A 15,444-nucleotide genomic window follows, 5' to 3' on the forward strand; every position below is an offset into this window, starting at 1 on the left:
TCTAAATTCACATCACCGTTAAGCTATTTCTCTGAACTGAACAAAAGAAATTTCATCATCTTTGGGGCTGAGGGGGAGCAGGGTTAGCATCTTTTTCAGCAGAATTCAAAAACATTTATTTCAGCTTCAGTATATACTTTAAAACTTACTATTCCCTATATAACCTCAGTGTGAAATTCTGCCTTTTTATACTGTAATTACAGGATATCCAAGTCAAGTTGCATTTCTGCTTTACTATTTAAAATGAAACACATACTTCCTACTTTTATCTCCATACTATCAATAAAGTGAAATCCTTCAGAATGGGATAAAAGATATGCATAGATTTTGGACAATATAAAACTGTGACATGCAACAGTTAAAAGAGAAATAAAATATTAAAGATAGCTGCTAAGAGTGATTAACCACCCTCTCTCCCAAGCACAAAGAGAAAAATATAATCACATATAAACATGTAAGTTTAAGAGATGTTACTTTTCAACCAGTTCTCCAAACTAAAACAGGAAGCTGCATGTGATACTAGACAGCTAGAGTATTACACTATAACACGACAGAGAACCAAACACCAAAAAAAAAAAAAAAAGTTCAACATCAAGAGAAATTTTCCTAAAAGTCTGCATAAATAAAATTGGGATACTAGTGTCAATTTAAAAACCTCACTACATTATTGCTGGTTAGTTTTAGAATTTGATATTAAAATCTAAAGTAATTATTGCAGTGCTTTTAAAATAATTAATGGACACGTAAAATATAGTTAGGCAGTATAAACATTGATTGGAAAAAAAGGTTAAATGGTACTTTACCAACAAACATTTCATGAGTAGGTGTCCTAGTAGTAAAAGTAGGTACATCTGAAGAAATGGAAAGGTGAACATCACCACTACTTTTTGTGAGGAAAGGATTTAAGCTTGGAATGGCATCATCAACAGCATCTACAGTAGCAGAGAAAGGATCTGTGCAGTCCAAATGTATTACAGCAAAATGAAGAAAGGAAGTAAATAAATTAGTATTGTAATTAGTCAAAAGATGCAAAGTGAAAAGTAGTAACTATATTATTATTAATCTTAAATATCTAAATTATCAAAAACAAAAAATACCTAATTATCAAGATAGAAGAATTGCATTTAACATATTTTTAAGTGAATCCTTAGAAAAAATCCTTTTATTTGTTAACACCAGAAAGCCAACAGTCAGGTAGTTAAAAAAACAGAATAACCACCAAGATGTTTCTATAAAGAGCCACCCATCCCGCACCAATCTTCCCTGTCCTAGGTGAGTGTGCTGGTCGTGGTGGTATAGCTGTGTTTACCTGAATAATTGATATTGACAATTGGTGTGTGTGTCGTGAGTAAACTTTCAAAGAGAAAAAGAGGGTAATGACAAATTAGGGCTAAGAAGCTGTTTTTGGCATGTGCAGATAATTCCTGCATAGATTCAAAATAAAAAATAAAGATGAAGAAAAAAATCTAAGGATGGGGGAAAGAATTTTAGATAATTAACAACAGAGATGAAAGAATGTCCACTTAATAGACTGCGAACACCTCTGAATATCTAAGAGCTTTAGTCTTTAAATGATTTGCTAAAGGAACAACAAAAGTGTTGTTTGCCTACTAGAATGATATAAATATGTATTATATCAAATCCTTTATCTAAAGTTATTCTAGAGTCAGATAATTATTATACTGATACCTTATTCAAGATAATTATCATTCTAATGACTGAAATCTATTTTTCCTTACTTCTCAAGATCTAAAGAGCTAACTAAATGGGGAAAGAAAAAATAAAAAGCAGCAAAAATAGTATCATAACTTTTTCTTTGTAACATAATTAAAATAAGAGGATACTCCTGTAATTCTAAACAGTGGAATCTTCTTGTCTGTTCTAGTTTAGTTCTTGACCTTCACTGAAATATACTGTGGTATCTTCATAGTACTAGGTACTGTATTTTACTCTTAAGATTGTATGATTGAACATTAAGAAGGCAACAGTGGCCTAAGGACCAGCTCATTTACTATGATATAGGCACACTTCCTTTAAAGTCAAAAAATTCAAGGCAAGCATTCTACAAGTTCAAATACAACTGTTTGAAAAAGGAAAAAAAAAAAAAAATCAAGAAAATACTCAGGTTATGATTTTAAAAACAACACATCTTTTAAATACAACTTTTTCTGTAGTAAGAACTTTTCTATAATAGCATTCTTACGGAACATCAATTCACACTAAAAAAAAAAAAAGTCCTACAAATCTATCAAAATATGCAGATTATGCTATTCAAACTCGAAATCTTTCCCATCATTCCACCCCCAATAAATGGAACACTGGGAAAAAAGAATCAGAAAACACTAATTCAGAAATAGAAAGTAGAAAATAGTTAAATAGTTACAAGAAGTTGCAGGGGGGCACGGTGGGTTTGTTTTCTTCTTTTTGAGAGTGGGTCTTGCTCTGTTGCCCAGGCAGACTGCAGTGGTACAATCATAGCTCACTGTAGCCTCAAACTCCTGGGCTCAAGTCATGCTCCCACCTCAGCCTTCCGAGTAGCTGAGACTACAGGCATGTGCCACCATGCCTGGCTAATTTAATTTTTGTAGAGATGCTATGATACCAACGCTAGTCTTGAACCCCTGACTGGACTCAAGCAATCCTCCTGCCTTGGCCTCCCAAAGTGCTGGGATTACAGGCATGAGCCACCAAGAACATTGGTTTTTAGTACTAAAAATATATATATATTTTAGCTAATATATATACTGATGGCCACTCTAGCTTCTTCTTGCATAAGAAAGGAGTTGCATTAAGCTTACAGTTGGCCAGTTAGGCTGAAAGTTCTGGGTGTGTTTTTTGTTTTTTTTGTTTTTTTTTTTTTTTTTTGAGACAGAGTCGAACTCGCTGTGTCGTCTAGGCTGAAGGGCAATGGTGTGATCTCAGCTCATTGCAACTTCCGCTTCCTGGGTTCAAGCAATTCTCCTGCTTCAACCTCCTGAGTAGCTGGGATTACAGGCGCGTGCCGCCACGCTCAGCTCATTTTTCTATTTTTAGTAGAGACGGGGGTTTCACCATGTTGGCCAGGCTGGCCTCGAACTCCTGACCTCAGGTGATCCACCCGCCTTGGCCTCCCCAAAGTGCTGGCATTACAGGCATGAGCCACCACACACGGCCGAATGTTCTGTTTTTAAATACATGATATTAACAGCTGCATAGAGTTTTAAAAGTACATTATATTTTGTCAGACAAGTAAAATATCTGTTTTTCATGCAAAAAAAAAGCCATGAAATAAGTCATTTTTTAAAGACACATTATTTCTGTAACAGATCCATTGGTTTATGAGAAAACACATGTTCAGGAAAGGTTACCAGTCATCCACTGTTCTATTGACAGATAGGTTTTATCTAGCACCTAATTTCAATCACTTCCTATTACGTGAAACACCTTAGAGAAGAATATTCAGAAATATTTGCAAATGCATTCATAATTAGATCAATCAGATAAGGAAAACCAGTTCCTAATCTACTTGACAAAACACTACAGGTAATCTACAAGACGTTAATCTATTAATGGACATTATACTATAATAATAAAAACCAATTCATTAAGGTATAATAATAACGCTCCAGCTATTTCAAGTTAACCTATTAACCTGGCAATTCGAAATCTCTTAAAGTTTTTTTTTTTTTTTTAAATAAGAGTCTTGCTCTGTTGCCCAGGTTGGAATGCAATGGCATAATCATAGCTTACTGCAGCCTCGACCCTTCTGTGCTCAAGCAATCCCCCCACTTTAGCCTTCTGATTAGCTGGGACCACAGGTGTATGGCACCATGCCTGGCTATTTTCTGATTTTTTTGTAGAGGCAAGGTCTTGCCATGTTGTCCAGGCTGGTCTCGAACTCCTGGGCTCAAATAATCTGCCTGTCTCAGCTCCCAAACTGCTGGGATTACAAGTGTGAGCCACTGCACCCAGTCTAAAATTTTTAAATATAGTTTTGTCCTTTTTTTTTCATTATTCATTCAAGTTTAATTTTTTCGTTTTTTTGAGACAGAGGTTCGCTCTGTCGCCCAGGCTAGAATGCAGGGGCATGATCTTGGCTCACTGCAACCTCTGCTTCTCAGGTTCAAGCGACTCTCGTGCCTCAGCTTCCCGAGTAGCTGGGATTACAGGTGCACACCACCACACCCAGCTAATTTTTATATTTTTTGTAGAGATGGGGTATCACCATGTTGGCCAGGCTGGTCTCAAATTCCTGACGTCAAGTGATCCACCCACCTCAACCTCCCAAAGTGCTGGGATTACAGGCGTGAGCCACCACACACCTGGCGCAAAGGTTTAATTTTATGCTACACTAGAGTCATCTAAAAAAATCCAAAAAAAGTTAAAACAAGGACTAAAATGGCACCACAGTCATATTATCGCCTTTAAGTCCTAAACAACTGATACCTACATTCACACACACTAAACTGATTTTTTTTTTTAAACATGGTAGAGACAAGGTATTGCTATATTGCCCAGGCTGGTCTCAAATTCCTGGACTCACGCAATCCTCCTGCCTTGGTCTCCTAAAGTATTGCAATTACAGGTATGAGCTACCGCACCTGCCCAGATAATCAAATTTTTTCATCAAGTGTTTTGTGTTTCATGCCAGCTAAAAGTAAAGCAAATTAAACTTCAGAATGGATAATTCTATTACACCTAAACTAAAATCTGAAATCTTGCTTCAAATACTCAACAGTTTACCAAACTGATAATATTGTATATTTTTAGATATAAAAATTCAAAGTTTGCTATCATCCAAAATTTTCAGGGTGATGAAAACCTAGGTCTTCTCAGATATTAGTATTCAATACCGACTGCTTGTTTAGACTCCACAACATTTGTTGAAAAAGTCAAGGCTCATTAATAATACAATGAGGCCAACAAGAGAGCTTGTGTTCTCCCATTTTCATTCTACCAAAAGGTGGAATCTTAAACGTCTTTCATATATACATATAAACTTTTCTTCCCTTTATCTCTATCTTATCACTAATCTATGACTAGGAATGCGCATCATTTCTGTGGTGTTTAAAAGAACTAAATTAAATACTATGTCTGTTATTGGCATTCATTTCTAGCTAATAAAAGCCAATAAAAGAACAGTACAAGATTTGGGGATTATGAAAAAAATCATACCTTTGCTTTGTCATATACTATAAGAGCAGCATTATATGTAAAATGTTACATATTTAAGTGTTCAAGTAAATAGTTAACTTCAAAATACCTTAAGCATTTAATGTTATGATCTAAACTTCTCATACATGAGATTTCTTTTCTTTTCTTTTCTTTTCTGTCTCCCAGGTTAGAGTGTGGTGGCACAAATCTCGGCTCACTGCAATTTCCGCCTCCGGGGTTCAAGTGATTCTCATGCCTCGGCCTCCCGAGAAGCTGGGATTACAGATGTGTACCACCACACCTGGCTAATTTTTGTATTTTTAGTAGAGACAGGGTTTTGCCATGTTGGCGAGGCTGTTCTGGAACTCCTGTCCTCATGTAATCTGCCTGCCTTGGCTTCCCAAAGTACTGGGATTACAGGTGTGAGCCATCGCACCTGGCCTTATATGAGATTTCTTTATTTCAGTCTAACTTTAAGTTAGTTTAGTCTAACTTTAATTTTAAAAATTAAAAAAAAATATCGATCTGATTGTCCTGGATATGAGTACTGACTTGAATTAGAACTTTCTTGGCTTAAAGTACTCTTCAGTATCATGCGGAAGTCAAAACCTTGTTTATCACCAACTCAGAAGCCAAATATCCTTATATGAAAGTCAAGACAGGATTTAATTCTGATTAAATTATAGGACTTAATATGGGGGAAATTTTTACAGAAACAGCATACAAAGCAAAATAACCGAAAATAGAAAAGTAAAACATGATTAAATGTATTCCAATATATTGCAGTCTGTCACATAGAGACTTTGATGGAATAATGTCTTCTAACAGGACACAGAACAATTCTTACAGACTGAAATTACTTAGAATTGTTCTTCCACAGTAATAGTCTATCTGCTTTCATACGTGACTTTAACAATTTCAAGTAGAAACTTCAACTTGTCATTTTTAGTTGTACATGGTGTCCAGACAAAACAGGAATTGCAGTTCAGCTTCTTTGAAATGTTTAATATATTTTTATTTGGCCTTCTATAAAATTTTTAGTCTATTAAGAAAAACAACTCAGCCTTAGTTTTAAAAAGACTACTACATTTCTTTAAAAAAGGAAATAAGCTGAAACTGCTTAAATGGTCATGTTAATTCTACTAACCTTTTCTAAAGCAATTCACAATAAGGCAGAAAATAATTAAGAATCCAAAAATCAGAACATACCATTAGGATATTAAGAAACTGCTTTCTTAATCTTCATTTACTATCTATAGTTCATTCTGAAATAATTCTAAAATACTTAACTTTAAACTATTAATATCTTGTCATTTTTAGGAATTACTCTCAGATCTTAAAACTTAGCTAAATTAAACTAGCCTTCAAAGTCAATTAGTTTTTTAAATCAAGTTCAGGCTCACAAAATTACCATGAAATCTAGTGTTTTAGGGTTTTACTATCTGCTCTGTGCCCCACCTTATTCAACAAACATTTACAAACTACTTGTCGGAACAAAATATTTTAAAACCTGCCTTCACAGAGCTTACTTTCTAGGATATAGTTCCTTCAAAAAAATAATTTAAAATGTTCTTAAATTCAAATCATTAAAATAAAATGAAAAAAGCTTTGTTTATATACTGTTAAAAACTCATTAGAATAATTAATTTATCTTGCTATGAGAGATAAGCCTATCACTTCAGAACTGCTTAAGGGCAGCAAACATTCTTATTGGTACAAGGGAAAAATTCTTTGACTAGCAAAATCTTTCAGGTCTTAATTAAAAAAACATTTAAAACATTTATGTCTTGACCATAAAGCTGGTCAAGACAATTATGGTCACAACATAGTTCCCTGTGTGATAATACCATCTGAGTTTTATTAGAACTATATCATATACTTAACACAAAGATAAGTTATTCCCCAAAAGTTAAAAAAAAAAAAAAATTCTACACCAAAAACGAAATAACCACTATGCATTTTCTGGTTATGGAATAAAAATTCAACATTAAAAGAATAATCTCATAGTTAAAAACATACTTGGTCCTTCCTCTTACATTTAGTTTTATCTTTATTAAATGTCATTTCATAATTTAATTGAACATAAATTCCTAAATTATTTATAATAAATGAACATACCTTCAAGGGATAAAATTGCTTCATTGCCATTTTAATACTTATCAAGTTCTCATGTATCAAGTGTAATAAAAAACTACAAATAAGTAAACACCACAGAATGAGGAGGAGAGATGCATGTAACATCTAAAATAGAATTCATCAATGCTTACCTCCCCATGTACTTGCTACCTGAGAAGCAGTTGACATAGGATGTACAGATGGGTGAAAAGTTGGCTGCTGCAAATCAAGCAGATCATTGGGCAGCTTTGATGTGCTAGAAAGATATTTTGGAAACGTGTTTTATTTACCAGAAAAACTTTGCTACTTTAGTGTCACCTTCTCCACCCACCACAGATAAAAACATTAAAAACAAGGGAGAAAAGTCTCATTAATATAAATCTCAAAAGAGGAACAGTTTCTTTATATGACAGCATATTTCTAAGGAGGCTTGGAAAAATAATCTAATATCATATCTTAAGTTTATACAGGATTCAAAGAACAGTAGCTCTTCTCAAAAGGATGAATGTCTTCCCCTGGAAAAAACTAATTTCCTTATTAAAATGAACCTAAACAACAAGATTCTAAAATACAAAATATCATAGCAATTTTAATATTTTTAATAAAACTCTTTTCTTACTTTTAATATTCACAGAACTTCAATCACATTTGCAATACACTACACAGTAAAATACTCATTAACCTCACTTCTAGTGCCTCAGTGTCCAAACTACGTATCAATGATACAGGGAAAAAATTTTACAAGCATTTATGAATAGAGCCACCCCATCACACAACACACTATTTACATGATATATTTCTTTCTTCTTTTTTTTGAGACAGAGTCTCGCTCTGTCGCCCAGGATGGAGTGCAGCGGCGTGATCTTGGCTCACTGTAACCTCTGCCTCCCAGGTTCAAATGATTCTCCTGCCTTAGCCTCCCAAGCAGCTGGGACTACAGATGGGCAGCACCGCATCCGGCTAATTTTTGTATTTTTAATAGAGACAGGGTTTCACCATGTTGGCCAGGCTGGTCTCAAACTCTTGACCTCAGGTGATACGCCCGCCTCGGCCTCCCAGAGTGCTGGGATTACAGGCGTGAGCCACTGCGCTCAGCCTCTTTTTTTGTTGTTGTTTTGTTTTTTTTGAGACAAGAGTCTCACTCTGTTGTCCAGGCTGGAGTGCAGTGATGTGATCTTGGCTCAATGCAACCTCCACCTCCTGGGTTCCAGCGATTCGCATGCCTTAGCCTCCCAAGAAGCTGGGATTAAAGGTGCATGCCACCATGCTTGGCTAATGTTTGTCCTTTAGTAGAGACAGGGTTTCACCACACTGCCCAGGCTGGCCTCGAACTCCTGACCTCAGATGATCCACCCACCTGAGCCTCCCAAAGTGCTGGGATTACAGGCGGGAGCCACCATGCCTGGCTTACATGATATATTTCTACCTCAAGACTTCTATGTAATTTTTTTAATTTGAGACAGAGTCTCGCTCCGTCTCCCAGGCTGGAGTGCAGTGGAGCAATCCCGGCTCACTGCAAGCTCCGCCTCCCGGGTTCATGCCATTCTTCTGCCTCAGCCTGCCAAGTAGCTGGGACTACAGGCGCCCGCCACCACGCCCGGCTAATTTTTTATATTTTTAGTAGAGATGGGGTTTCACCGTGTTAGCCAGGATGGTCTCGATCTCCTGACCTCATGATGCACCCACCTCAGCCTCCCAAAGTGCTGGGATTACAGGCATGAGCCACCATGCCCGGCCGACTTCTATGTGATTTTAATGAACAACTCAAAACATGACCCCAGAGTGTCTAAGAATTCAAACACAGTACAGATAATTTTTTTAAGAGAAGGGGTCTGGAGGCTGGGTGTAGTGGCTCATGCCTGTAATCCCAGCACTTTGGGAGGCTGAGGCGTGTGGACTGCTTGAGTTCAAAAGTTCAAGATCAGCTTGGGCAAAATGGCGAAAAAATACGAAAAATAGTTGGGCATTGTGGAGTGCGCCTGTAGTCCCAGCTACTCGGGAAGCTAAGGCAGAGGGAACGCTTGAGCCCAGGAGGTTGAGGCTGCAGTGAGCCATGACTGTGCCACTGCACTCCAGCCTGGGCGACAGAGTAAGTCACTGTCTCAAAAGAGAGAGAGAGATTGAGAGAGAATCAGACAAAGAGACCAAGAGATGTTGCCCAGGCTAGCTTGTACGGCTGGGCTGAGGCCTTCCTCCTGCCTCAACCTCCTGAGTAGCTGTGACAACAGGCACACGCCACCACACCCAGCTCCTAATTTTTAACTTATATATTCTCCAAAATAGAATGTTTTTCTTTTTAAATGGATATACAATAATTGTACATATTTATGGGATACATATGATATTGTGATACATGCATACCATGTAATTATCAGGACATCTATCACACCTCAAACATTCCATCATTTCTCTGTGTTGAGAACATTCTAAATCTTCTAGCTACTTTGATATAGATAATACAATTATTGTTAATTAGTAATTCTACTGTGCTATCAAACACTAGAACTTATTCCTTCTAACTGTATTTTTATAAAAAAGTTTTGAAGACATGTCTTTTAGATGTACAATAGTTGTGTAGATAGTAGATATAAATGCATTTAGTGCTTTGGGGAACATATAGAATATACAATAATAATTCTGTAAATGGGCTGTAAGATTCGCCCTTAATTACTATTAAAAAGGTGAAAATTTTTAGTATGTGACATAAAACATAGTGAAATTAGTTCTTTATCCAATAATTTGTTTCAGCCTCGAACAATCAACATTCTTTTCACTTCTTTCTCCTAGGACAGACTTCTTTTCAAGATCTCCATGTTGAGAACTTGCCCCTTAATGGGGTCAATGTTACTTAACTGGGGATTAAAGAAGGTAGCATACATGAGCAAACAAATCATAAAGCTGAAACAAAAAAAAGAACTAAATTCAACAAACACCTACTAAGATTTTAGGGAGCAGGTAGCAACTGAGCATGCATACAGCAAGCAGTTCACGTAGTAAAACTTACACTGAGCTATTAAGCTCAGCTATTAGGAGTCAGTAGGCAGGCAGATGAGCTTTTAAGGGTGAGTTAATAAACAGCAACAACAAAGTGAAAGGAAAAAACTCACCACTCTCTATGGAACATTTAACATGTGCTAATAATGCACTGTGCTAAAACCTAGTCACCTGGGAGCATCTTAAAAACAAAAATTCTTGGGACCCAGGCCCCACCTACTGAATCAGAACTCTAGGATTGGGACTCAGATATCTGTAGTTTAATAAACTCTCCAAATGCTTCTGATGTTAAAGTTGAGAACCACAGTCTCATCTGAAAACAAGGTTTCTCAAAAAAAGTTAAGAACTAACAGAGCCAGGATTCAAACCAGAATCTGACTTTTAAAACTACTTTAAGCCACTCTGAGGTTCAGAAAATGCCAATTGTTTTACTTTACCTGGCAATATTATATTTCCATGTTAAGTAGCTTAAATTAGACAACAAGATTATTAAAGTTAGTCTGGTAGGCTTCAATACCAAGAAACCTGGCAACTAAACTCTGTCACTGTGTTCCAGATTACAGAGTTTAAAACCAGGAAACAGATATGACAGACGTTTAATATCTAATGAAATGGTATTTTGAAATATATATCATACCCATATGTCAAAGAGCTATAAAGGGTCTTGAACCATTAGATGCCTCATAAATGTGTTTAATCATAATTTTTACACAATGAAAAGTTGGCCCAGAGATAACAGCTATATTCCCATTAGTATAAATCAGTGATTTAACTATCTTCCATTTCCTAAATACGTAAAATATAAACTCATCACTTTATCCTTAGGTATTATACCAATATCACCATTTATCGCCACCTCTTTGTGTGAATACATTATAAAAGCATAAATAAAAGTAAACCTGAAAAGTTCTGCAAAATTTCTATTAGAAGTCTTTGAACCTACATATTCAAAGGTAACCTTAACTTCTACTCCTACCTGTTAGAAGAACTAGGGGTAGAAAATATGTCAATGGCTGGTGCAGTCATTATCCCTCCTGCTGAGGTGGATACAGGAGAGGCTGCAGTTGTTAAAGAGGTATGAGGTTTCTTTGCAAGTTCTTTTAGGCGCTGTTCCTGTTAAGAAAGGGAACTACCATAAGGATTCCAGAAACCAGATTTCTTTGTACAGCCTCTGAAAAAAGCATTTTCTAATTTGTTCTGATAGCAGATACTCTGTTTTTCCTAATTCTATGTCAGGAAGAAAAGTCAGACTGAGTTTCAGCCCATTAGGTAGCTATACATTTAAGACTCTAAGTCTGTGCAGAGGCCCCATTTACCTAATGAACACCTGTACTCATTTTTCGAAATAAGGAGAATGCACAAACTTACCTTTAAAGCTTTCAAACGTGCCTGTTCTTCCTCTAATGCTGCCTGCTTTTCCCTTTCATCCACTTTGGTCAGAGATAGACCAGTGCTTGCCAGGGAAGAGACTGCATTGGAAAGTGTAGTTGCCCTAGGATAATTGAACAGAGATAATTTGGCTTTTTGCTAAACACTTCACATTACACCCAGGTCATGAAATGGTCTGGCAACCTTGCCATGGATAGGCACTATAATTATAAACTTAACTTCTGGATTCAAATCCAGTACTTCAGATGAAATATTCTACCCAGTGATCTACAGGATTAAAGCAATTAGAAAAATCTTGACTTAATATACACTCACTGCTTTTAGAGTAAGTGTTTGACTTTGGAAAGGGTTCACAACAGAGTGGGGCACATTGCCTCTTCCAAGCCCCAAGAGAGGAAACCAGTGCAATTGGGAAAGAGCCCACATACTCCCACAAAATCCCTGATGGGAAAAAGTGTTGAGTTTATCACAGGGAAAACCCTCTGCTAATTTACAGCCTACGTTTCGGCAGTGCCACAGGAACACCAAAACATGCATACCAGTAATACGTAACGTAAGTCTAGGTATGTTTCACCTGTAACAACATCCCCAGAGGACTTCAGGTTCCTTCAAAAGAAGACTGGTTTCAATCTAGTCACCAGGCCATCTGGCATCTTTCTATGTGCTGCCCTTTTGCCAAACTAGAATTTCCTTTTTAATATACATGTACAGTGTATCGTTTTTCACTGGCAAGGCACCTCCTTTCCCTTTTATCAAAAACGTATCCACACTATAAACCTCAACATTAACTTTCCAAATGCTAACTCTAGGCTAAGTAAAACAAGTGGTAAAGAATTCTAACCTGAAGAACTACCTTGAGCTTTAGTAATTTTCCTTTTACCACACACCAAATATCATTAGTTTCTACTCTTAAGCATGTAAAGTGGTAAAAACTACCTTTTAAATTTTATGTAAAATTAGTATTATAAATAAGCCAATAAAAAGGTACAATTCAGAAGACAAAGGAAGAATAACATAGTTGTGACAGAAATGCAAGAAAACCAATAAATTTTATGATAAACATTTCAGGTAAATTGGTGCACCTGAACTACATGGCTCTTTTTTTCGTTATTCTCTCAAATAAATGAGACTTATTGTTTTGACTGCTACTTCGAAAATCTTACTAGAAAATTCAAAGTACAAATCTAGGATTAAAAATGAGTACTAAAATCCAATAACGGCATTTTCCTTTGGAAATTATTTAAATTTTATTACTAAAAGAAAGACCAAAAGTTCTGAAACAAACAGAAAGTCTAAAAAGAACCAAAAGAAGGTTCTCACTATACAAATTCTTTCTTCATGCTGTTTTAAAAAAAGGTTCATAAGAAAACATAAGAATAACTCAAGTAATTTCTTAACCCAATACAAAAATCATGTTACCAGATTGATATGAAATGATTTGTGTTACTTTCAATTTGCTAGGTTAACTGGTCTTAGTCTGAGGAATTAGCTTAAAACATAATAAAGTGACTAAAATATAAAATATCAATAATCAACCCCATGAACTGGCATTAGGCAGAGATGATGCAATTTGATGTCAGATACTCTAGGTTTGAGTCCCAGCATTGCTACTACATACTTCACAGGGCTATTGTGAGGATTGAGCAAATTAATACGAAAGTATCTTGCAATTATAGGCCTGGCACGGTGGTTTATGCCTGTAATCCCAGCACTTTGGGAGGCCGAGGTGTGCAGATCACTTGAGTTCAGGGGTTCGAGACCAGCCTGCTCAACATGGCAAAACCCTGTCTCTACTAAAAATACAAAAATTAGCCGGGCGTGGTGGCATGCATCTGTAGTCCCACCCTTGGGAGGCTGAGGTGGGAGAATCGCTTGAACCCAGGAGGTGGAAGTTGCAAGTGAGTTGAGATTGTGCCACTGCACTCCAGCCTGGGCAACAGAGTGAGACTCTGCCTCAGGGGAAGAAAAAAAAAATGTATCTTATAACTATAAAGCACCACATAAAACAATGCATTAGCATCTTTAGGAGAAATTTTGACATCATAAACACAATTCTAAACTATGCAGTCACTGTCATTATCTTAACAGATGCTGACATTTATTGAAGTTCAGAAATGATTTCAAGAATTTGCATGTATTAATCCATTTAATCCTGATACTAATTCTATGAGGCTGATATTATGACTAAACCCATTTTATAGAAAATGAAATCAAGATATAGAGAAATTAAACAGCTTGAAACTTGAGCTGGTTTCATCTACTGCCTCAGAAAAATCACTCTGGCTTTTTGGCCTACAAAGAATGATATACCTGCTTGCAGCTGTAGAATCTTTGATTTTCTTTCCTTCCAAGGAAGCTAAATGTTGTTCCAAAGCATCAAGAAGACTGCTAGGGGCCTGCAATTGTACAAATATTAAGAATTTCATGATAATTAGGCCACTGGTCAAATTACATCAAGTATCATCTAATCAGAGAGCAACAAAAATAAACAGGTATGTTCTTCACGTACTAATTAACAGCGGAGTTTTAGCTACTTAATAAGAATGACAATCTTACTTTTGTTATACAAACGTGACCTAGTTGGAGATATTAAGAAACATTATCAAAAACGTTAAGAACTGAAAACTATGTAAACATGAAACATTTTTTAAAAATCTTGCAAGTACTTAAATTTTAAAGTAAAACCATATTCCTAAAAGCTCGACATACTACTGAGCATGCAGAAGGTACTTAATAAGCACCTGATGAGCAACTGAATGTGTTCAAACATGACTCTGGAATAATTACTGATAAATGACACTGAACACTGTCATCAGGGAAATGAAAATGAAAATCACAATGAGATACACCTTTTCACTTACTACAATGACTAAAGTTAAATACATCTGCAGTATCAAATGTTGGTGAGCATATGGAACAACTGGAACTCTCATATATCACTAGTGGGAGTTTATCACGTTGAAAATGGATTAGGTTGTTCTTTACAAAGTTAAATACACACCTACCTTAATGACCCAATTCCATTCCTATTTACCCCAAAGAGATAAAAACTTATCTCTGTAAGAAAAGACTTAATGTTTAATGTGGCTTTATTTACAATAGTCAAAAACTGCAAATAATCCAAAACTCCATCATTTGGAAAATGGATAGACAAAATTGTGGTAAATATTATTCAGCAATAAAGAAGAATTAATTAATGGTATATTCAACAACATAGATCTCAAACAATATGATGAGCAAAAAAAGCCAGAAGGCAAAAGTAAATACTTGTATGATTACGCTTATATTAAGTTTAAGAACCAACAAAATTATGCTATTAGAAATCAAAACAGTGACTGTGGAGGTGGGTAAGAAGTGACTGGAAGGGGGCATAAGGATTGGGGAAATAGAATTTTCCTATCTTGAATGATGTGTTGGTTACACAAATGTTTATTTATCAAACTGCATTGAAATGAATACTTACGTTGTTTTTTTTAATGGAAGACTAATTTTAAACTCAGGCTATAGGTCAAATCTCAACTTAATATGAAGAAAGCTCTCAAAAGGAAACCTTTTCAGTGTGCAGACTAAGAACTGTCCGCTCTAAGTGAAGCAAATGCACCAGTAGCATTTACTTACCCTAAATATTCTATAGGATTTGAGATACAGTTTCTGGATACAGGATCTAAAAATAGTTAAAGGGGCAATACCTGCTAATTTCTCTATCATTGACGACTTTAACAACTTCTTTCATCCACTATTCCCTCTATATACCAGGACCTTAGCCCAAGGGAGACACAGTAGAAAACCATTTAAAACCAAATACTACATTGG

The 15,444-nt window shown here is 36.0% G+C and overlaps 1 protein-coding gene across 37 annotated transcripts in view; it reads right to left on the reverse strand.

Annotated features, from left to right (window-relative positions):
• The window catches only part of PICALM (phosphatidylinositol binding clathrin assembly protein), a 111,404-nt gene that overhangs the window by 31,382 nt on the left and 64,578 nt on the right, over positions 1-15,444 (reverse strand). For 17 of the 37 annotated variants that reach the window (XM_019037059.4, XM_019037058.4, XM_019037060.4 and 14 more), the window contains 4 exons: positions 13,942-14,027; positions 11,611-11,734; positions 11,219-11,355; positions 7,401-7,504 (listed from right to left, as the gene is read on the reverse strand). In XM_019037059.4, the coding sequence (XP_018892604.1) occupies positions 7,401-7,504; positions 11,219-11,355; positions 11,611-11,734; positions 13,942-14,027 (451 nt within the window). Of the gene's footprint in view, positions 1-803; positions 954-7,400; positions 7,505-11,218; positions 11,356-11,610; positions 11,735-13,941; positions 14,028-15,444 lie in introns of all 37 variants that reach the window. The other 20 variants (XM_019037046.4, XM_063710756.1, XM_019037050.4 and 17 more) reach the window with 2 other exon arrangements.

Source organism: Gorilla gorilla, chromosome 9 (assembly GCF_029281585.2).
Source record: "Gorilla gorilla gorilla isolate KB3781 chromosome 9, NHGRI_mGorGor1-v2.1_pri, whole genome shotgun sequence".
In the NCBI taxonomy this organism is placed as follows: Eukaryota; Metazoa; Chordata; class Mammalia; order Primates; family Hominidae; genus Gorilla; species Gorilla gorilla.